Below are 22,527 nucleotides of genomic sequence, written 5' to 3'. Positions count from 1 at the left end.
CAAACTGTCAGTCAGCACACATTCACATGTTCTGATGCATGCTGGCAAACACAGAGTAATATTTGCACTTTCCTTTTTAAACCTTCTTTTCTTCTTTGCCTCCCGTTCGGCGACTGACGGGCTCCCTCATTCTGGCCTGCATAAACTTTGTCACCATAGTTACAACTGCATAGATGTTCTTTTCCCAGGAGATAGACAATATTGAAATAACAGCTCCCTTGACGACACATCCGTCCATCCGTGTACTCGCTGTCATGTCTGTTGTGTCTCAGCAGAGTTTACCATGTAAGAGAAACAACTGAACCTGTCAGGGCTACAATAATCCTGGCGATTGTAGTATTTGCTTTGTCAGCTCCTGACCAAGAGTCTGCACAGAGTCTGATGCACTGTTTCCCTTGGAAAATCCTGAAGACATAGAGGTGGTCCCCCGGCGCTGTAGCATTAGTAGATCCTCAGAGTCCACCTAGCAGTGTTAGCGTCTCTGGGTTTGGCATCCTGCTGCAATACTATGATCTAATCTGATTATATATGGAGTAAAGGTTATGAAACCCAATCAGATGGAAATAGAAACTAAATAGATGCATAGTGTCACCTCAAAACCGAAACTGTTTGATGCAAAGATCTGAGTGAAGGAAAGCAAGAAAAAAAATCCTTCTGAGGTTGCTTGCCTCTGGCGAAGCAACGCTGAGTGACATACTGCACATTGCAAAAATATTCATTCCTCTTTAATGTTTTCGTAATTTGTCGTGTTACAACCACAAACTCCAGCATATTTCATTAGGATGTATTTTTTCCTTTCCGTGCTGTTGACAAGCATCTCCACAGCATGATGCTGCCAACACCATGTTTTTAGGAGGGTGTTTAGAGTGAATGGCATCTTTGCAGAGAACAGAAAGTTGGATTTTTGTCTCATCTGACCAAAACCCATTTATACATTTTCAGTTTAGCTACAGTCTGTCTATTTCTGGATGGTGGACTGAACAGTGATCTATAAGAAGCTCAGCGCTTGGGATGTACTCCTGAGGGCTTCACAGAACAGCTGTACTTACCTTAGAGTTTAAACATGGATATGCACTATTTACCAATGAGGTGACGTCTGGGGGGAAATGGTTGCGCTGGATTTCATTTATTGGTATCACACTTAAGTGTGTTGAATACGAATGCAATCAAAAATGTCAGATTTTTATTATGAAAAACGGAAAATTCAATCCTTTTCTTTGTACTTTTTTCCACTGTTTTACATTTAACCATCACATAAATAAGAAAATGCATACATTAGTGCTTGCAACATTATGTAGTTTGGAAAAGTTCAAAAGATTTGAAAAAAATGTGCAGGATATTGGAAAAAATAATAGAACGGCAGAAGGGATTAGTAAAATAGCTGAATAAATGATGGTCATTCAGCAGCTGTTTCTATGGAATAGAAAAAAGTTTAATGAAACAAAAAGATGGGGAGATAGGAAGTTCACAAGGTTAAGCTTAGAACTTGGTTCTTGTTATCCCAGTGGAAAGGTTGTGCAGAGTTTAAACCTATAATGTGAACAGTATTGGCATATATGATTGTGAAAACACAGTTTTATGAATTGCGACCCAGAATTTGACCTCAATCAGTTGTGCAGCTGCATCGGCCTTTAGCTGCTCCTCAAATCAGTGAGAACACTAACACCAACGTCCTCTCAGTCATATTTTCCCAATTCTTTGGTAATTAAAATCATAGACACAGATGAGCCAGGTTTACATGTAAAACAAAATATGTATCTGCTGAAGCTCAATACAGAAAGAAAAGAAAATCTCCATCTGACGTACCTCTGGTTTCTGTAAGAGAGCTTTACGATGATTGACAACTTGGCCTTGGCTGCCTGGCCAGTCAGGGGAGGCGTGGGACTGTGGAGAGTGTGAGTGAGGAGGTTAACCCCTGGTGTCGAAGACAGCTGTGGAGTTTTTTTTGGCCGAGTGGCGGCTGCACGCTATAAATTCTTTCTAAAGAGGGTTTACTTCTGATTTTAATGGTGCTGTAAATTTATTGCACGCTAGTACTGGAGAACACGAAGAGGGATTATATTTAGAAAGTCTCTCTCTTTCTTCACCTTCTTCTTTATATATCTATTATATTCTTCCTGCATTTCCTGAATACAACCTGATTCTGTTGACAGGACAACCAGTTTATGCGAGTGGAAAAAATGCTTTGGTCATTTCAAACTTGTATTTTGCTTTTTAGTGTGACATTCCTTTACTTTGATCGCTTTGTCTGCAGGTTTTGTTTGCATTGAATCAGACGCTGTTGCAGCATGAGGGTGTCCGAGCGGGCAGTCTGCAAGGATCCTACACCACGGAAGATCTCATCACACACTACAACTGTGGGGATCTTAACTCTATCATCTTCAACCATGACACCTCACAGGTTTGTTACATCACTCTGGAGCTAATTTATCAAGATAAAGTGCAGTGTGCTGCTTGTTCTTGAATTCAGTTGTTCTGCAGAACAACCGAAACTTTATCTTTCCAATATGTACAAAACTAGATATTATCTTCCACATTTTGCCACTTACAAAGCTGTAAGTTGTCCAACAACAACATGCTCTAACAAAACCCTTCCTTTAAATGTGTAAAGGTTCTGGCACAGGATTCTGTCAGATAGCAAAGTACTTTAATGCTAGGACTGAAGTGGACTGCAGCCCTGATAACAGCTCATCCAGTAGCCAAGAAGAAGTCATTATAACATACATCATCAGTAAACCTATAAATTTGTTTAATTTTCTGCAGATGCTTGGCAAGGCTTATTTAGTTTTATTCACTGAGGCAGTGTTTCCACCAAGTTTAACATCAGCAAAGACTTTTGTTGAAATGTTGCATGCCGCTGTTAATCAGCTCTTGAGTGCTTCAGCTTTGGAAACTGATTTAATGCAAAACTTAAAGATCGTTTCTGTACTTTGTGCTCCATTCTTTTCTGTTTTAAAACACATATAATTATTTTCATACTCCCTTCTCTACATAAAATAATGGACTCTGGCCTGCAGTCTGCCTACAGAGCATAGTTTTGTCAGTAATTCAAATAATAATGATAAAAAAATTAAACTATTTTATAATGGTTCAACAAAGGATGTGAATTTTGTTTTTATAAATTGTCCATACTTATCTACTTAAAATCAGAGTTTAATAAAATTATTATGTTTTCCTGTTTACAGATGAAGCTCAGGCTGCCTTACAAAACTATACTTTGTGATGTTTTGAGCCGTCGATATCAGATTAAGAGTTCTTAACCTGAACATTAAGTGTTCTCTATATGACGAGCACCAGCTATTTTTAGCCTAAGCCTTAAAGCATCTGCCTCAGTGTTACAGAACACAAATCTGTCAAGACTCTGGATTTAAGTTGGCATAAATCTCTTCCCTGCTCCTCTGCCATTACATAATCATCACCTCAAACATTTAGGCTTCCACATCAGTTCCACAAATCTGCAAACTGCCACATTAATCCTACTCAACCTCGGGTTACTTGATAGTCTGACACTTTAATAGCTCTGAATATAACTAAAAACTCATCATCTCACCTCTTACTGACACTGACTCAGCTCCTTTGCTGAAAGCTACCATCACCATTTCCTTAGAGTTGTCAAAAGGCTATTCAACCCATAACGTATATACATAAATGCTAAACGTCCACATGCTAGAGTCGTGCTGGTTATACAAAAAGCCCTTGTTGTAGGACTGCATTGTCAATGTCCCTCGCTGACCCTAAAGTTCCACGCCACACATTATGCAACCTCCACTCAAAAGTTTACATACAGACTCTTAACCATTACACTATGGAGACACATAAGGTATGCACACCATGCCTCTATTCTCATGCCAAATTACAATAAACACATATTTTTATTATTCCCATCTCTCTTGCTCATGGTATGCTCATCCATCTCTTTAACCGAGGAGACCATTAAGAGAATATTAGCCTTTAGTTTTACCTGCAGACATAGCTTCAGCTGTATCCACCAGCAGTTTGCCCCTGCTCCTTGTGTCATAATAAAATACATCAACATTCCTGAGCATTTGGTTAAGCAATCAGACACCCGACTACAGAGAGCTGTTGTAGCACGGTGATCTACGACAGGTTTGGGCCTCTGGACTTACCATGCTGTTTTTAAAACATACAATCGGTCCAGACGCCTCCAGCAACTGTAATACTCTCTCCAAACTCAGTTTCAACTTAAAAGAGAAAAGCTGATGCTGAACTGCAGTCCACTGTTAAGCAACTGAATGCACTGCAACATCGGACATCTACTAATAACTTAAATTATGACAAAAGAAATGTTGAAGGGCAGAAATATTAAAGAGAATATATTGCTATTTTTTATTTATTTCCCATTGTGTTTGGGTAGGTAGCGTACAAAAATTCTTATCATTTGTGTCTGGAGTTGAGAAACACAAAAAAAAAAACATTAAAGAATAAAAGCAGCTGAGTCCAAGTGTGATGACATTGCAAATGAAACATCAAACTCTGCACAATAAAATTCTTCCCCAAGAAAAAAAAAATAGGATTAGTAAAGTCTACAAAATGAAGGTGAGTTCATGGATGACTATTTATACCATTATTCTTCTCTCAGTGATTAGGAGACAGACAGGAGACATTTTTTAAGAGCAATAACTTGGGAGACGTAGCAAGCTGGCACAATACCCAGGGTTTCAAAAGCGTGACAAACTCAGTGCGCCTGTCATTTGCCGCAGTGGAGAATGACCACATGAGAAATGTCGTTCAAAAAGCAAAAACTGCATTGCAACGTTCGCTGTAATTGTGACTTTCATAGTTACACGAGAGGCAGTGCGTAGCAGGAGTTAGGAGTCCCTGGGAACTGTTGTGGTGACAAGGTTGAGCAGCACAGTGCTGACCATTATGTTTAATTGTGAATCTATTCATCACTATCATATAAGTTGTTAGAAAAACATAGCAGCTGCAAATGAAAGCAGAAGATAATTTAACTTTTCAACTCATAAGAAGTTTAGTCCTGAAGGTTTTCCTGCAGCCCTGAAGACATTAAAACTGGAAGTCCATCAACTCAGGTTTCTTATAACATTTTGTTTGGTATTAGAACTCATTTCAAGCTATTTCTGTGATTAAAAAAGCAGTCAAAATTCTGAGAAACAATCTGAAACAATTTGATAAATGACCTTTACTTCTGTAGTGCTTTATCAAAGCATTTTCCACGACAATCAGCAATTCACCCATTCACTCACTAAAGGTGGAAAGCTACAAAGTAGTCACAGCTGCCCTGGGGGAGACTGATAGAAATCAAGTTGCCATTCATTCGGCACCACTGAGCTCTCTGACCACCGTCAGCAGGGAAAGTGGATGAAACGATGATATGCTTGAAACAGGCAACCAGCTGGTTACAGGACAAACCCCGAGACTTCACAAATACCACTTTAACGGCGAAGCAACATGAGGAAGACCCATTATAATTTAATAAAGTGGTCCTTGGATGTTAACAGACATTTTACATTGACAGAGGACAGATAAGATGTGAAAACCACAGAATAACAATGTGTTTTACAATCAGCTAATACCTGCAGTCACCTTGATGTTACAGTTGTCTTAATGTTCACCCTCTTCTTGTGAGTTTTATTGCTTCAATACGAAAAGAGCAGAAAACGTTTTGAAAAGGAGAACTGAATAGAAAATATTAGGAACAAGACCAAAGAAAAGACCCTAGGAATGAAGTAAATTGCGTTATGACAGGAAACAAAAAAAAGAGGGGAGATATAATTCCAATAGAAGGGGTTTGGGGGGAATATTTCACCGTTACCCTACATTTCCTGTCTGGGTTGGAACATTGGACGGTAAATGGTCTTTCATTGGATAACCTTCTGCATTCACTGCTGCAATCACACCATGAAAGAAACCAGAATTTGTAGCCACAAAGCTCCCTTTATTCAGCCGAGTTAGTACATCTTTTCAACATATTTCATATCCGACCAAACTTAAATATATTTTTAAACTATATGTCGCCTTCTCTGAACCAGTTTCACCACCCCCAATAAAACACAAGCAGGTGCAATTAATTTTATCTTCCTTATACATTAAAATGTATTAAGCTATTTTTTCTTTTATACTTTTTTTTTTTAATGAACTTCTGAACTGCTGAACTTTGCAAAGGCATGCAAAAGGATTTTAATAGTAAATCAACATAAAAATCAATAAAAAATAAATTGTTGTATATTTTACAACTGAACAAAAAGCATCCGGCTCTTACATAAAACAAAAGGCTGAAAAAAAAAACACTCAAAGGATTGAGGGGACATGTGTGAGACCCCAATTTTGACTTGATGCTCAAATACCTTGTGATATATATCCATATATTTACAAACCATTCCCTATGAAATACACACACACATTTAGCCACCATTTGCAGCCATTATTCAGTCCCATCAACCTGTAACTCACTTGTAGACAGTAAAGCAACGCATGTTCTGCATGTGTCTCCTTGTCACACTCTAATACAACCCAGATAAACACATCAGTACAACACAGTACACAAACATCTTTTCTGTCGCCAAACTCTCGATCATTTCATTTATTCCACAGCAGCACAGAAGACGGCAGAGTGGGTTTTCTCATGTGAACTCTTTATACTTGTTCAGTCCTGGTATGAACATGCATCTTTAGGGATTTCTTTTAAGAAGCGAGTATGGCGAATATGGTCCCTGGATGCACAATTATAGTCGGTCAATAAGAAGTGATTTAGGTTACATTTGTACATTTGACCAAATTGTTTTTACAGCACAAATATAAAGATACTGGTACAATGCTGCAGGACAAACTGCCAAGTTAACACTTACAGATTTTCACCAGGGGGGTATGCTTTATTAATGACAGTATTTTATTTGGAAAAATAGTAAATGAATAATTAAAGGTGAGGCTCTTTAGTGTATAAAAATCAGCCTAGAAAAATGGCAATAGAGTAAGGGTTCTAAGTCATTGGGTAATGTGATGCCCCAGGTCAAAAGGCATGCACTAAGACTGTCTGCTCCTCTCTTACAGTGTTGAAAGCATCTGTGATTTGTTTTGTGTTGGAGCAGAGATTTTATGTGTTTAAATGTTAGATAAAGAGTTTAAGTTTAATTCAGCTAAATAATTTCAGTTGGGCCTTTTGCCCTGTTTATTTTTCTTTTACGGAGATTGCATGAAATCAGACAAATTTCTTGTTGGATTAGACATGCTAATGAATAAGTATCTGATGAAAAGAGGATTAAATAAGTAAATTGTGAGTTTTGCCATATTTTAATATAAAAGTTAATAAAAACCTATGTTTGATTATGATTTACTCATTATCCTCTTGCAGAGGTAGTTCAGCCATGGAAGATGATCAGGTAATTAAGAATATCTATTGATTTTATGACAAAAATTAAGTATGTGTTGATAAAAATGTCTTCTTCTTATGTCTACATTAAAGTTATGAGAATTATGAACTCAAAAGGAGAAGACGTCAGGGAAAAGACTGGGGTATGAGAGCCTCATCCATCTCCAGAAGCAGAAGAAGAAATTATTTAGTTTCAGCATTAGGAAAAGACAGGTTAGGTTAGATTAATTTATTTTCATTATTTGAATACTCGGTACTGCTGAATTAGACTGTACTGACCCCTGCTACATTTTACTAATTAAAGAAGTATATCAAATTGTTTATTTAATTTGCAATAATTACGTCTACACAATTATTATGTTGCTGTAATTTCAAGTTCTTCAATTGTAGTAAAATAGTCTTACTGGATAGATCACAAATTTATCGGGGCATTTATGAGCCTTAAGTCATTTAAACAACGCCTCTGAGTCACTTAAACATATCAGGATCAGAATCGAGAGCCAGTTGTAATTGGGGGAAAGTGGTTGTTTAATGAGTGTCATCTGTGAAACTGCAAGGCCAGCTGAGTTATGGAAGGAAGAGGGTTGGGACACTCAGTTTAGCCATTAGAATCCAGTCAAGTTTTCACAGATAAACCAGCTAACTAGATTCTATTTTAATCAAAAAAGCATAGAGAACTCAGTACCTGGTGGTAGGAGAGCTAGTTAGGTGTTAACCTCTCAGAGTAGGTAGTGAGTTTGGAGGGTCTTGGCACCTTGTACAACAAAAAGTAGAAGTACCAAATGTAAATACAGGAAACACATTGTGTGTTCTAAGCTAGATTAAACAGAGAGTTTAATCATAATTTTTTTTGGTACTATTTCAGGTACAATCAGAGAAATATTCTGATTGATTTTGAGAAGATATCTTGAAAGATTCATTGGAAAGAAACACAACCTTTTTTTTGCTTGTTTACTCAACTATATCCCAAAATGCAACATATATGGGAAGGTGTTCGGATCAAGGTTGCATTGTATGTCTGGTGGCAGTGTCAGATTGAAATCCAATCACATTCACGACATAAACAAATTGCTGTAGCCCCTGTTTAGAACAATATCGAGACCAGTTTCCTCTCTGTACAGTTGTTTTGTTCAGTACCTTGGTGTGATTTTTGTATTTACATCCACACAATGAAACCTCATCAAGGGAGGAAACAAAGCAGAGTTCATATTAAACTGACTAAATTCCTCAAGTGTGAAAATGCCCTAAGGGATTTGTAATATAAGTTTAAGAGATTTTTAATGTAAAGTCTTTCAACATCTTATTTTCTCACAGTCCCTTTCTCTATTTCAGTTGCCTCACTTCATCAACAGCTCTCTGCCAGCACATGACCGTATGACTGCCATGCAGATTGACAACTACTTCCGTCAGGAGCTCATCTACAAACGCAATGAGCGAATGGCTCGACGCGTCTCTGCACTGCTGCAGAAGAATCCCAACCAGACTTTCTTTTTCGCTTTTGGAGCAGGTATAACATGTCTTTATACAACATCTGGAGTTTGTACTAATGCCGATTGTTAATTGTCAAGTAATGGCCACATTAAAACTGCTGTTCTTTAATTTGCTAGTTATGGTTTGCTCCTCTTGCAGCCAAACTCACAAAGCCATAATTGCACCAAGACCTGTCAGACATTCTTTTTGCATTCAGTGAGGTCTTTCCAAGCAAATTGTTTTGCAGCTTGTGTGTGTTTCCATGTAATTGTGAAGAATCGAGAGGAGGTTTACTGTGGTCTGGAACAATTTCGGTTAGTGTTGATGTCTAGTCATGTCTAACAAATTTCCCGTTATTTGTAATTTAAAGTAAAACTGGAGAAAATGCAGAGTGTTCTCAATTGGTCCCAGGTCTTTGGCATGCAAGGCTCATGTTCATAAAAGCAAAAGTACATGGACACACACTTGCACGGAAGTCCAGTTTACAACCAGCTCCCACCTTAGAAATGAAGAAATCCATTAGCTTGTTTGTTTCAATTAGCATTCCTGGCAAATGTTGGTTAGGAAAGTATGTGTGTTTATGTGAATCAATAGATGCACATAAACAGGTGGTGTTCCTGTTTACTGTCCAACTGTGCATCTCTGTTTTCGATTCTGCTAAAGGGTAGTACTCCCTCTGGGCTGTGTAGACATGGGTGTACCAACATGTGAGTGCATACAGTGTGTGCCACAGTGTATTATTACCGCAGAATGCCTGGTTCCTTCCTTTGGGTTTGTTGCTCCCAGTTCCTTTTGTGATTTTTGGACTGTTGCGCGATCCAGCTGCTAAGTGTGTGTCGTCACAGACGTAACTAAACACTGCAAGTACGCATTAGGCTTGTACTTTGGGTGTAACAGGAGGATGGATGGAAGTAATGCCACATAAATGTGTGTTATGTGAATAAATAAAGAAACGCACCAAATTTATGAAACAGCTAATTGTCAATTGGTAGTCTGGAGGCCGTTTTAGTTTATAACTAAAAGGCCTTTGAAACTTAAGGTTAAGAAACATAGAGTGAATCTGAAGTATTTTGCAAGTTATTAAAATGAATTATTTGAATTGAAAGTGACAGTGGTTTGGGTGGAATGTGACTGGATTCATTACAAATGAAACAAATTTAGTTATTTTGTATTTTCGATAAAGCTAGGCCCAAAACCATTCATCCCTGTAACTATAAAATCTAGAAACACTAAGAACTGAACTAAAAGAAAACAGGAACAAGATCTAACTAAGATATGAAAAGTAACACAAAATATGATAAACTAGAATGAAATCAAGCTACCAAAACAACTCAACAAACCAGGAACCAAAATAGGAAACATAAAATGAAACTAGTAAACCAAAAACAAGTCTAGTTTAAAATAAAATTTCCATTTTTATTTTAGACCAGACTTGTTTTTTTCTAAGAAGCGTCCTTCTTTCATGCATGATTCCTATAAAATGTGGCTTAAATTGAAGCTGAGAAAATTGCTGATGTCTTGATATGTAAAATATGTAGATTCCCTGGATATGAATCTATAAATAGTTTTTTTTTGTCAAAAAATTGCTAGAGAGGACTAAGAAAATTTCTCTTTTATGCTGGTCAAGAATTTAATTTTACATAATTGTTATTAAAATTAGTTTGTTAATATTTAACAAGCCATGGTCCCTATACTTTATGACAATATTTCATCCTATTTGATGATTGTTATGAATATCCCCCATATTCTACAAACAAACAAGGCAATTAGTCATCGTTTATTAAAGGGTTTAAAAATGACAGTGGCTGCAGTGTGCCACAGCAAAGAGAAAATAAAATGATGAACAGGTGTTGACAACTTTAAACCACTTATATTCTGCTCTTCTTCGCTTTCTGTGTCAGATTTACTGTACACGCAAACTCGTCATGCCAACACCTCCGCTAACCCGCAGAGCAGAGGATAATATATTGACCAGAATGTGCTGCACTATAGTTAGCTTCCTGCTTTTGGAGCGGTCTCCGGTCCACTTGCATTCACAAACCGCGCAGGAGTTCACTTCAACCGAACTGAGACCAGAGTTTGCTTTTTTTTTTGGTCCACATCAGAGTTTATTGTGCATTCACACTTCCCCAAATGAACCGGACCTTCTAGACAAATGAATTGGAGTTTGATTAAAGCAGACTCTACATGGCTGGTGTGAATTCACCCTAAGATTCAGACCCTTCCACAGAGTTACTGTCAGATTAATCTTCATTTAGAAAATAATATTTTAATAAATTCAATTTAAATCTAAATAACGTTGCGCTTAACCTTGTTCTTTTAGGCTTTTGTCGTTTCCCTTGCTTCTTTTTTTTGTATGTTTGTCGTTAGGTTGAAAAACATTAAAAATGATTAAGTTGTTTGGGTCTTCAAATATATTGTAAATGACAACATTTTCACATTACCAGTTCGACTTTTGCATATTGCATGTTTTAAATAGTTCAGTCAGTCTTCAGTTACAAGTTTTCTTCCTCAGCAAAGGCGCAGACTTTGAGAAGTTTTCCACCGACTCCATTTTGAGCACTCTGGAAAACTACAGTGCATCCAACCGCATGCTTTAGATGTGAATGTGTGTGTTGGGTCACCTGCAGGTTGTAGTCACTGCATGTGACAAGACTGACAGCTAGTGTGAAGTGATAGGAACCATTACATTACGCTATGCCTGCTGATTGAGCTCACACACGTGTGCTTACACACATGCAAACACAAAGAGGTGCATTCAAAGGTGTATAACACAGTGCTGCTCACATTTGAGTGTGTATTTCATGATATACACAGTTGCTCTAATATCCATGTAACAACATGAAATTTGTGTTTGAATTAGAACAGTTGGAGTTCATCTGGATACCAAGTCTCTTTTAAAACAATAATCAGATTAATGTAATTTGAGGAAATGCTTATTAATGAGTTTATGTAATATTACGACATTATGTAACAAAAATATATTCAAATATAAGCAAATAATTTATCACATGAAACCTTTACACATCTACAGAAATCAAAGCTACGAGTACTGCAAAATAAAAGAAGAGTTTAAATTCCACATATGACCACATTTTATAACTCTTGAAAAATTAAACTTATTAAAAACAACAAAAAGCAAGTTGTTTTTAACAAGTTTCAAGTTTTAAATCAAAACAGATAAAAATCCTCAGAAATCTCTCCCACATTTTAATCCCAAATCACTTCCTTTCTCTAACGTCTCTTATCTCAGTCCAGATCGCTGACACACGTCTTTATAGTCTTGTAAATGTCCCTATTGGTCCCACTTTCCCACTGGCCATAGCCAGCAGTGAAATTTTATCATCCAGTGATGCCTGTTTGTATTATGTGACCCAGACTCCCCAGAATCTGGCTTTTCTTATGTCTCTCCTTCAACATTTTTGGACCTTGTTCTTAGAGTGGCGATGGTTGCTGTGATGTTTTAAAAGACTTTCCTCTAATAATTTCACAACAGAGAACATTCTTAGTAACAAAGGGATATAAAGAGGTGAAGCTTTGAGTGGGTTAGGGTTATGCAGACTTTAAAATAAATAGAGCCGAGGGAGACGGATAACAGGCATTTTCAGGGCAAAAGTGAGCGAAGAATAATGGTGATCATATAACATTAAATCTTTATAGTAGGATCTCAGATCACGTTAGATGGCATGTCTGTTTACCTCAGAACAAAGCTTTATAGGGAACTTTATGGCTGACTTTAAAATAGTCATAATATGGATTACATAATATTTTTATTGTAGATGTGTTTCCTGGTGTAGACTTCCACGTTTCTGGTTACTACTTCGTTTTTCAGTACATTTCTGATTGCTTTCAACCACTAACTTTAGAAGAAAAACAGGTCTTTTAAAAATACAGATTTCAAGTCAAAGTTCTGAAAGTTGCCAAGCTGTAGCAGCTCGAATGGATGAACGTTTTTCAATAACTAATAAAGAAATATACTACGTCTATAAAGTGATTCAAGCAGATGAATCTCTTCTCTGCTCACCTCAGCACCTTGCATTCTGCTTTTTTCTGTACTTTGGAGAAGTCTGCATTTTCTTCTTGGTTTAGAGCTTAACACAATATACTACATGGTTATGTTGTTGATGTTATTTCACCTATATGTTCAGTAATATTAATAACAGAAATAAAAATGCTACAAACATCATCAAAGTCTATATTTGGCTCCATTCAGAAGACAACAACCTTTTGAAGAACTTTGCATAATATGTGTTACAAAAACATTTAATATTCCTTTGGGATCAATGCAGTATTTTTTGAATTTCAGATTCAGACTAACTTTATTTTGGTAAATTTACAACATTACACAAAAAGTAAACAAAAATAAATACTACTTAAAAAAACAATTATTTATCAGAAAAGGAACAGGCTGAAGCCAAGGGTAATACTCATCAGTCTACACTACAGTAATGAAAGACATCTACTGCTAATATACATACATGTACATAATACACACATTTTTATTTAAATACATACTCACATTACATATATACTGTACATGGTTATGTAATGCATATACACATTTACATAACAGCATGAGCTTTATAATAACTTTATAACTTTACATTTTAAGGTTCTTTTAAAACCCACCAAAAAAATCACATACTTTGAGATCATCATTCAATTCATTTCACAGTTTCACACCAATAACTGAAACACATTTAAACTGTACTTTACTTTTCTCTTTAGCATATTCAAATATTAACAAATCTCATAAATTATATTACTCTTTCTTAACTTAAATAATTTCTGAATTCCAGAAGGAATACTTTTGGTCTATGCTTTATGCATTATTTTAAGTATTTTTATTTGTCCAATATCTTTTAATTTTAACATATTACTTTGAATAAAAGGTTTATTAGTTGGTCCATAATATCTCATTGTATTAGTAAGCCTAATAACATATTTGTAACTTAACTAATATGTAAATACTTATTTTATTTCAATTTCTCCATATTTCTGAACAATATGGTAAATAGGGCATAACCAAGGACTAGTATATAATATTTTAAACAATACTGCACAATACTGCAATAGTTTTAGTTGGTAATTTTTAATTTCAATTTGAGAGCATCCTCACAGCATGATCCTGCCACCACCGTGTTGGTGTTCAGAGTGCGGTGCAGTTTTAGTTTTGCTACCTTTTGGTTCACTGTAACCCATGCCATGAATTCACTAGTTATTGTTTTCCAGTCAAGTTCATTGTCCCAAAATCAAATCAGCATATATATATATATATATATATATATATATATATATATATATATATATATATATATATATATATATATATATATACTGTATATATGTATAATCTAATATACTGTGCCACATATGTGCTGTATATATGTATAGTCTAATATATATATATATATATATATATTAGAGCATATATCAGTGTCCGTCAGTGGAAAAACAGTCAAAGATTTTTATAGAGCTCAGTTGCTTTATACGAGTTTGCGCTTAACATCAAAGATCAGTTAATGGTGAATAAACTCAAAGCTTAACACTAATTTTCTAATAAGCCAGATTAAAGGAAAGGAACCCCTTCTTTTGCAAAGAAAAAAAAAAGAATTAGCAGTTACTGAGTTCAGGCTATTAACAGCAACAGTGATTAATAAAGAAATTCTCTTTCTTTCCTTTGGGCTGTTTTGCTCCCAAAGCTTTTTGTGGTTTTTGGACTGGAGTTCTGTTACTCTATCCAGCAGCTAATTTTGTGTTCTGATTAAAGTACACATTCTAAGTATCCCTGCACTATGTGCTCTGCTTGTGATGGTGGAATAAATATGTTAAGTCAAATTTATTAATCTGTGGGCATTCTGACCAATGAGCGTGTTATATCATGTGTCCTGAGACAAAAATGTGGCAAAAAACTTTGAAGATTTACTTTTACAAAAGAGGTAAACTAAATATGACTTTCAACATAAGACACAAAAGAAAGCCCTAAAGTAACATATTTTCAACTTTTTTAAAATTCTGACTCAAATAGCTCTGTGTTCTTTATGCAGCATACAGGAGCTTCATCTCTCATTGCTACAGATGTTCAAAAGGTGCTGTTTTCATTTCTATTAGAGAATGTGTTGAAGTTGGAGTTTTGAGTAATTGTAGCCAGACATAATTATTATTTTTTTGAGTAAGATGCTTTGAATGAACTCGATTTACCTTGTTAAAGTTTTGCATCATCTTTCTTTTGTCAGTCTTTCATGTTATCTTTTGAGCGTCTCTTTCTCCGATTTTTTTTTCCCTTTTTCAACTGTTTCAACTGTTTTTTTCACAAATTTACAAACATTGATTTTAACAGATGAAACGGTGTTCTTTCTACAAATAAGGAAATTAGGGGAAAAAAACACTGGGAGTAAGTTGGAGTTTAAGACTTTTTGTTGCTTGCAGCTTATTACAGTAGCGCACTTTGTTCCCATTTGTTTTGCTGAATGTATGGAAAACAACAAGCAATGTGGAATTGAACCCTAACCAGGTGACTCATTAAAAAGCTTTTAGCTTAAAAGTGGATATGCAGCAAATTATTGTACAGTATAAAACTAGAGTGCATTGTTTTGATGATGTCCAATTCATTCAGAGTTGCTGCATTTCATATCAAGATAAACAGCCTTTTTCTTATTTATAAATATTTTGTAAAATTAGCTTACAAGTGAAATTTTTATTCTGATCTACAGAATAAAAATTTGCATAATATATAAATGTGTCTAAGAAATGTTGAAAGGGCTTTGTTTTCACTTATCTGTCATTATTAAAGCAAACAGTAAATGGAAAGGGACAATTTGGAAGTCAATAGTCACTTTTGGTATATTTCAAAAAAATAAGTTACTTGACGCAAGATCTGGCAGCACATCTTCTAGTAGTTAAGGCAGTGCAGAATGGAAAACTCTGGGTAACATGCAGCTTTTGAGGAAAGGAAAAAGCCAAGACACACTGGCAACAAACATGACAATGATGTAGAACATTGGTGTCCCGATCCAGTCCTTATGGGCCGGTGTCCTGCCAGTTTTAGACTTGTCTCTGCTCCAACAAAGCTGGCATGCTAACTACCTTGTTAGCATGCCAGAGTTCTGCTAGGCTTGCTAATGAACTATCATTTGATTCAGGTTTGTTGAATCAAACTAAAACATGCAGGATTCTGGCCTTTCAAGACTAACTTTAGACACCACTGATGTAGGAACCACTCAAAGCACTTTACGCTTGAGTAACACTCACCCAATTTCACCCCTTCACACACCAATATGCAGATCAGTGGGAGGAGGAATCTGGAATTAAAACCTCAATTTTAATATTGCAAGAGGACTATTCCTATTACTAAGTCACATTTGCCCAGTTATTTGACAGTAACATACTAGGAGTCTCTCTTGGGCTAAAATGTTATGAACTACTTGGGCTTTTGTCAACGACTTTAATTGACATTTTACATTTGTGATTATCCACAAATTGACAACATTGGTAAAAAAGGAAAATTCCATAGTTAAACTTAACTCAAATTTAACAAGTCGCACGCTTAGGCAAATAAATTTGAGGATAAATTCTACAGACTAAAATAAACGTTAGTGTAATGCTGGTTGTAAAAAGAAAAGAAAAGAAAAGAACCCCTCAAATGTGCATGTCACACTGTCTAGAATACTGGTAGCTAAGTCCTGCTTCTCTCTAGATCTAGAAAGAGGCAGATGCTTGTTAGGATGAGAAAACTATTACACAGAACCCGCTACCTGTGGTCACTTGGATGAGCTAAAAGTAAAGTTCTGAATCAATTTAAATGTGAACATATTAAACAAGCAGGCAATATCAAGTTTTATCAAACAATAACTTAAATCACAGGTAAGTGCCCAACTTCCTGCAGTGTATTGTGTTACACGGCTACATGTTCTAATGAAACACCCTAGCTGACTGATACACTTGGCTTGTTTAAGAAGCACCACAGTTGAAAATTGGAAGAGGTAGCTCAGTTCATCAGAACTCCGACCACACCTCTTAACATTTTGTGTAATTCACATTACTGGACTCCAAGTGGTTCATTCCACTTTATATAAAGTTATATCACAAGCAACCATTCACTACCAAGGCAAATTGCACCCAATGATCAGAGTACCTTTATTCACCAATATGGGGAGTGAAAGAAAGATCCCTGATACTGCATGGAAAGCAGCCGGAAAATCTTGAACATTGTCTAGTTAGAATATCACTGTGCATTAAGCTGATCTTAATCAGGCATTTATTTAAGTTTTTCCATGTTCCTTCTTTGTTTATTGGCCTTTGTATCTGATCCTGTGCAGCACTATGGTCACCAATGTTAGTGTTAAGATCATGTAATGGGGGCTAATCGGGATAATCTACTACAGCATGACCAAGCGTTCAAAAGGCCAAATAAATGCATCACACTTTCCTCCTTGACAAACTGTCACAGCATTACCACATAATAACAGTTAAATCTGTAGCTTACAAACTTTTTATTAAAGCTCAATGAACACTTTTCCTTGTTCATTATAAGCCTCAGTTGTATATGTCAGTGTGTTCTCGGTTCATTGGGTCACAAAAACAAAATCTGTAATTTTACCCAAACGCACATGTGAATTATCTGTGCTAAATAGTGGAGCACTTCAAGGGCAAACAATGTGTTGTTGGAGTTCCACGATGTTCTTCATCAGGTTTTCATTTGCTGCTGCTGCAGCCCATCCTTATTGAAAACATCCCCTGGAATTTCCTTACGGTGCACTTACACACAAGTGGCCGTGTACATTCCAGACAAAAAGAAAGAGTCGTATGATTCGCAGATATTTATCGCCAAAATAGTAGCCACTGTCAAAAGTGTAGCTTTTTTGGTTTGGAAGTCTGGGATTTTAGAGTTATCCTCTTTTTTTCAGCCATTGAGAGTAAATTGTACAGACAGCATGGGTCCATCTGTTTTAGGTCCCTTTGTGGCATTGTGGTGTCGAGGTGATGAGTTGGGGAGAGAGCCTGCCTGCAGAGCGTGTCACTCTGTGACTCTTCCCCTCTCAGGCCATAGTTGCCTTTTCAGCCCTTTTCCGCATCTGTTTGTCTGCCGTTGTGTCTCAGCCTTCACTTCAGTCTGTTTGCAGCAAAACTTGGCTTTGTGCTTGTCTATCAGTGTCTGTCTTATGTCTGCTTTCTTAATCCTTCACATATGTGTCGTTTTCATCTCTAAAGATTCCACCATCCCTTTATTTTGTCCACCTCTGTCTGACTTCATGTAGTCTTAACTTTCACATAGCTAGTGGTCAAGCAGTACAAATTATTGTAGTGATTTTCTTATTACAGTTTGGTCCCAACACATACACTGAACGAATATAAACACAACATTTTTGTTCCCATTTTTTGTGAGCTGAACTCAAAGATTTAAAACATTTTCTATATACACAAAATAAGAATTTCTCCCAAATATTGTTAACACGTCTGTCTAAATCTGTGATAGTGACCTGTGATATGCCACATCACAGGTGGAGCACATCACCACCTGTGATGTTGGATGATTATCTATGCAAAGGAGAAATGCTCACTATCACAGATTTAGAGATGTGTGAAAAATATTTGAGAGGAATGATTGTTTTGTGTATATAGAAAATGTTATAGATGTGCTCAGCTCATCAAAAATGGGATCAAAAATAAAAATGTGTTGTCTTTTTATTTTTGTGTAGTGCATCTAGAGTTTATTGTTGAATATTGCTTTCTAAGGGGGTAATCTTCTATCCGGCTCCATTATCAGTGTTGAGCTGCAGCGTAAAGCTCAGGGACTTCATTTCTTAAGTGATGTGTTTGGAATGTGAATTTTTTGAACAAATTGGTTTGGACATGTGGTCAAGGTATGACACTCATGTTTTCCAGCAACATCTTCTGCTTTCTTTGAATTAGTGTGCTGGAAAAGATTGGCGGAAATAGCAAACTTAAAAAAAAACTGTCCAAGGCTTTTTACATGAAAAATGGAAATACCTTTTTATTGTTATATAACAAATTCAGGCAGAAACATATCTGACGAGTCTTCTACGTTTGTCTTCCTTATGGGGGATATCTGGATGTCTTGTGTGCTTTGGCTTCCAAAAAACTAAATATGCATGTTAAATAACCCCATATCAGAAACTTGAGGGAAGCCTTGAATTGCTACTATGTAATGTTTAAGACAATAAAGTATTGTGATTTGTGATTGCAGTATCAGTATATTATGCGCCCAGGGCTGTCGGGAGATGTAGTGTTTCTCTAAACACTAACATGTTTTAAGGAATTTTGTCAAAATGACTGCACTATACTCATTGTGTTAATGGAGAAACAACTGACCGTTACAGGAAAACCGTTTATACGCCGTCATTGATGGCCATGCTAACTACCTGCAGAAATACACCACTCAGTCAGAAAAACAGTCAGAGCCAGGTGGAGGGTGTTATCGCTGTCAATCACTCCGTATATGCGCTGCGCTCACCCTCCCTCTTGCTTTCTACTACATTCCAGGTAGTTCTCCATACCAGATTCTGTCGTGAATGCTAACAGTAGTTAGCAAGCAGGCAGAGCAGTTTGATCTATTCACAGATTGTCTTATCTTATACTGTCCCAACATAGTGTTAGTTTTAACAAATATATATATAAAAAAAGAGCATGTTGTTTATAAAAGTTACATACTGCAGCTTGATGCTAAAGTGTAACAATGTTTTTCATGAAAAATATTTTTTGTTTAAATTTTAGAAACTTATCACAGAAATAACTAAAAACTGCAATTATAGTTTCTGAAAGTCAGGCAGAATTGTTTTACACAATTTGTTTCTGACTAAGTTACAGGTTGAAGAGTAGTTTTTGGAAATAGTACATGGTTTCAAATTTGCAAATAAAATCTAAACCTTGGGATTTATTTTTAATTTGTGCCTTTTATTCTGATGACCCAAAACACAGTTTAGTGGCACTTCCCAAGTCTTCTATGTGATGGACAGATTCCTCTAGTGTTCACTTCAAACCTGCAGATCTGAGCTCAAATGCAAGTTGCCGCCTCTGCTACATTTGAGCTCAAGTCTTGTGCATTTTAAGAAACGTAAGCTTTGGGTTTTGTGTATTTTGGTAACTCTTTGCTGCACTGATTAGATTTGTCTCTGTAATTAAATCAGTACAGCTCATTAGGTTGTTTGAAGATTTCACGCTTCATTTGGAAGTGAAAGTACATGTTATTGCCCAGCAAATTTGATGCAACATTAAACACACAGTGGTCGCTTCAGGCTCTTTTCTAGTACATGCTCTCAGCAGAAACTACATCTGCTGCAACAGGGACCTATTCCTTAACTGCATCCACCTGTTGTCCCAGGTGTAAATCAGATCCTGATTAAAGGACAGGAATAAAAACCAGGTGGTCTGCAGGCTGGAAACAGCTAATGTCCGATACAACTTGAAGGAAATATAAAAGGGGGAAAAAAACCCCACATGCTTATATTTGGTTAAATTCACAGTCACATACCTGAACACTTGCAAACAGAAATATGTTTGTGCAATTGAGGCCAGCATTTGATTTCTAATTAAAATTATAACAGAGGAAAAAGGCAGTAATAAGTGAAAAAGAAAAAAAAAAAACAGAGGGAGGATGTCACATGTGCTTTCATTATTTATTTCCTATTAAATACTATATTTAGGCTAACTTAAAGCTCAAATGAAGGAATAATCTAAAAAATGTGTATTTTTTATTCATAGAATTTCTCGATCACAATTCTGATTTAAATTATGCACAACTATAAAGGAAAAAAAAAACTTAAACACTTCGACTTTCCACCTGCTAAATGGAGTTATGACACAGAGCTGAAAATCGGAGTTATTATATCACGTTTCAGTTCTCCAAAATTACATACAACTTTAAAAACAAAAGCTGCTTTTACCCGGTAATCCTGATCGGGATCTGCATAACAGAGCACTGAGGGTTGTGGTGTTTGACCACAAAGATGTCACGCATCACTCCACCTCCTTCAAGAGCTCTGAAGAAAAAATTTATATTTTGGTCCCATTTGAAAAATTATTTAGGGATGGGAAGGATATTCATTCTACATATAACAAGTACTATCAAATTGTGCACTTATTTGAAAACCCGAAGTCGTCTTCATTTATTTTCACCTGCGAAATAAAGATGTCAAATTTTCACTTCAATGTGTGGAGTTCCACTTTTTAACTTTTTCTTTTCTATTTCCTTTTAACTCCTTTTCTAAACTATCTGCATAACAGACGTACGTTCCAGATGGAAGCAGCAAGTTCAGTCTAAATATTTAAACGTAGTGGAATCCTAAGTCCCCAACAATGAGTGACTGAGCTGTTCCACCAGGTTTTGTTTTTACAGAGACCAACGTCAAGACCACCACATGTTACTGTTTTATGCCCCAGGACGTGATCCCTGTAGCTCTCCTGATCTGTCTTTGACCAGAACTTCAACCAGAACATGCACATGTATGCTCCATCAATGCGTGTCATTCATAAACCCTCACTGCGGTGCAATGAGACAGACTTGCGCCTTGCCGCATGGAAAGGAAATGAAGTCATTACTGAGATGAGGAATGGGTGACAGAAGACCGATGGTGAATGGGGCTGTTTGGCAAATACCCATTTATACTCTTAAAGAAATCCAGCACGATTCTGAAATGTGGATTATAGTTCTTTAGACTCGCACTTGATGTGAAAGGCATCAGAACTAGGGGCAGTTGTTTCTGCAGCTCTGCTCTGTTAATAGAAAAGCTGATGTGTGATTTATAGAAGGAGCTCAGTGCTGTTAAACTATACATGGAAGTTCACTGCAAGGCACAGGGGTGCTGGGCTTATTAAAATCTTTGTTGCATTACTCATGGGTTCTGCAAAGGAAAATGTGGGGGTGCTACACATGGTTAGTCATAAAGAAACTTTCTCATACAACACAAACAGGTGTACAAATTATTGACTGCTTCTAACAGCAAGGATAGCACATTTGCGGTTTCAAGCACAAAATCCCTCATGACCGAGATCAAGTCTTTTGCAAACAAAAAAGGCATGCATTAGAATAAGTATTTTTGGAGAAGCTTTCGATATTAATTGTAATGATTCATATTATAGTGCACTTACATTAATACTGGGTAAATAATGTAAAGTAATGCCAATATAGGAATATATTTTTAAAGAACCATGTAAGATAATTTTGTTTTTATGCTGCCTGACAAAGTGTTTTCCCCTAGTGTCAGATATTTTATATATAAAAATAAATTAGAAGTATTCTAACTTTAGATTCTAATCATGACTGATCCAAAATGTTGCTGTGCACAACAAGCTGTTATACCATCTACTGAGGCCAGTGCTAGAGCAGAAACCATCAACCCTGTGATTATGGTACAAGTATGCTGCTGCCTAAATCATAATCTCTGAAATATTAAATTTCTCAGTGTTTCTAATAAAAGGTTATAGATTTACAAAGGTAAACAAAATAAGAGACGCAGTGTGGAACAAAATTGTTTACCATATGTCTTCAAAAATGTGCAGATTCTTATTTATTTTTGTTATACCGGCTTAAAATGTTGAAGATTTTCACCTAGTTTGACCAGCTGGAAAACTAGCTGATCACTGAAATCTGAAATTTATATTTTATGCAATGAAAGAGCAGTGCTACTCATCACATCGTGTCATCCCATTAAATGCAGAGTTTAATTAATTTATCATGCTTCCATGGT

General features: G+C 36.3%; 1 protein-coding gene across 1 annotated transcript in view; it reads left to right on the top strand.

The window, feature by feature from the left end:
* Positions 1-22,527, top strand: part of LOC102220574 (metalloprotease TIKI2-like) — an 81,173-nt gene that overhangs the window by 44,772 nt on the left and 13,874 nt on the right. The window contains exons 3-4 of the mRNA XM_014471199.2: positions 2,255-2,401; positions 8,684-8,858. Of these exons, the coding sequence (XP_014326685.1) occupies positions 2,255-2,401; positions 8,684-8,858 (322 nt within the window). The remainder of the gene's footprint in view (positions 1-2,254; positions 2,402-8,683; positions 8,859-22,527) is intronic.

Source organism: Xiphophorus maculatus, chromosome 9, assembly GCF_002775205.1.
Source record: "Xiphophorus maculatus strain JP 163 A chromosome 9, X_maculatus-5.0-male, whole genome shotgun sequence".
Taxonomy (NCBI): Eukaryota; Metazoa; Chordata; class Actinopteri; order Cyprinodontiformes; family Poeciliidae; genus Xiphophorus; species Xiphophorus maculatus.
Note: the sequence above shows the minus strand (reverse complement) of the source record. Positions and strands in the feature narration are given on the sequence as shown.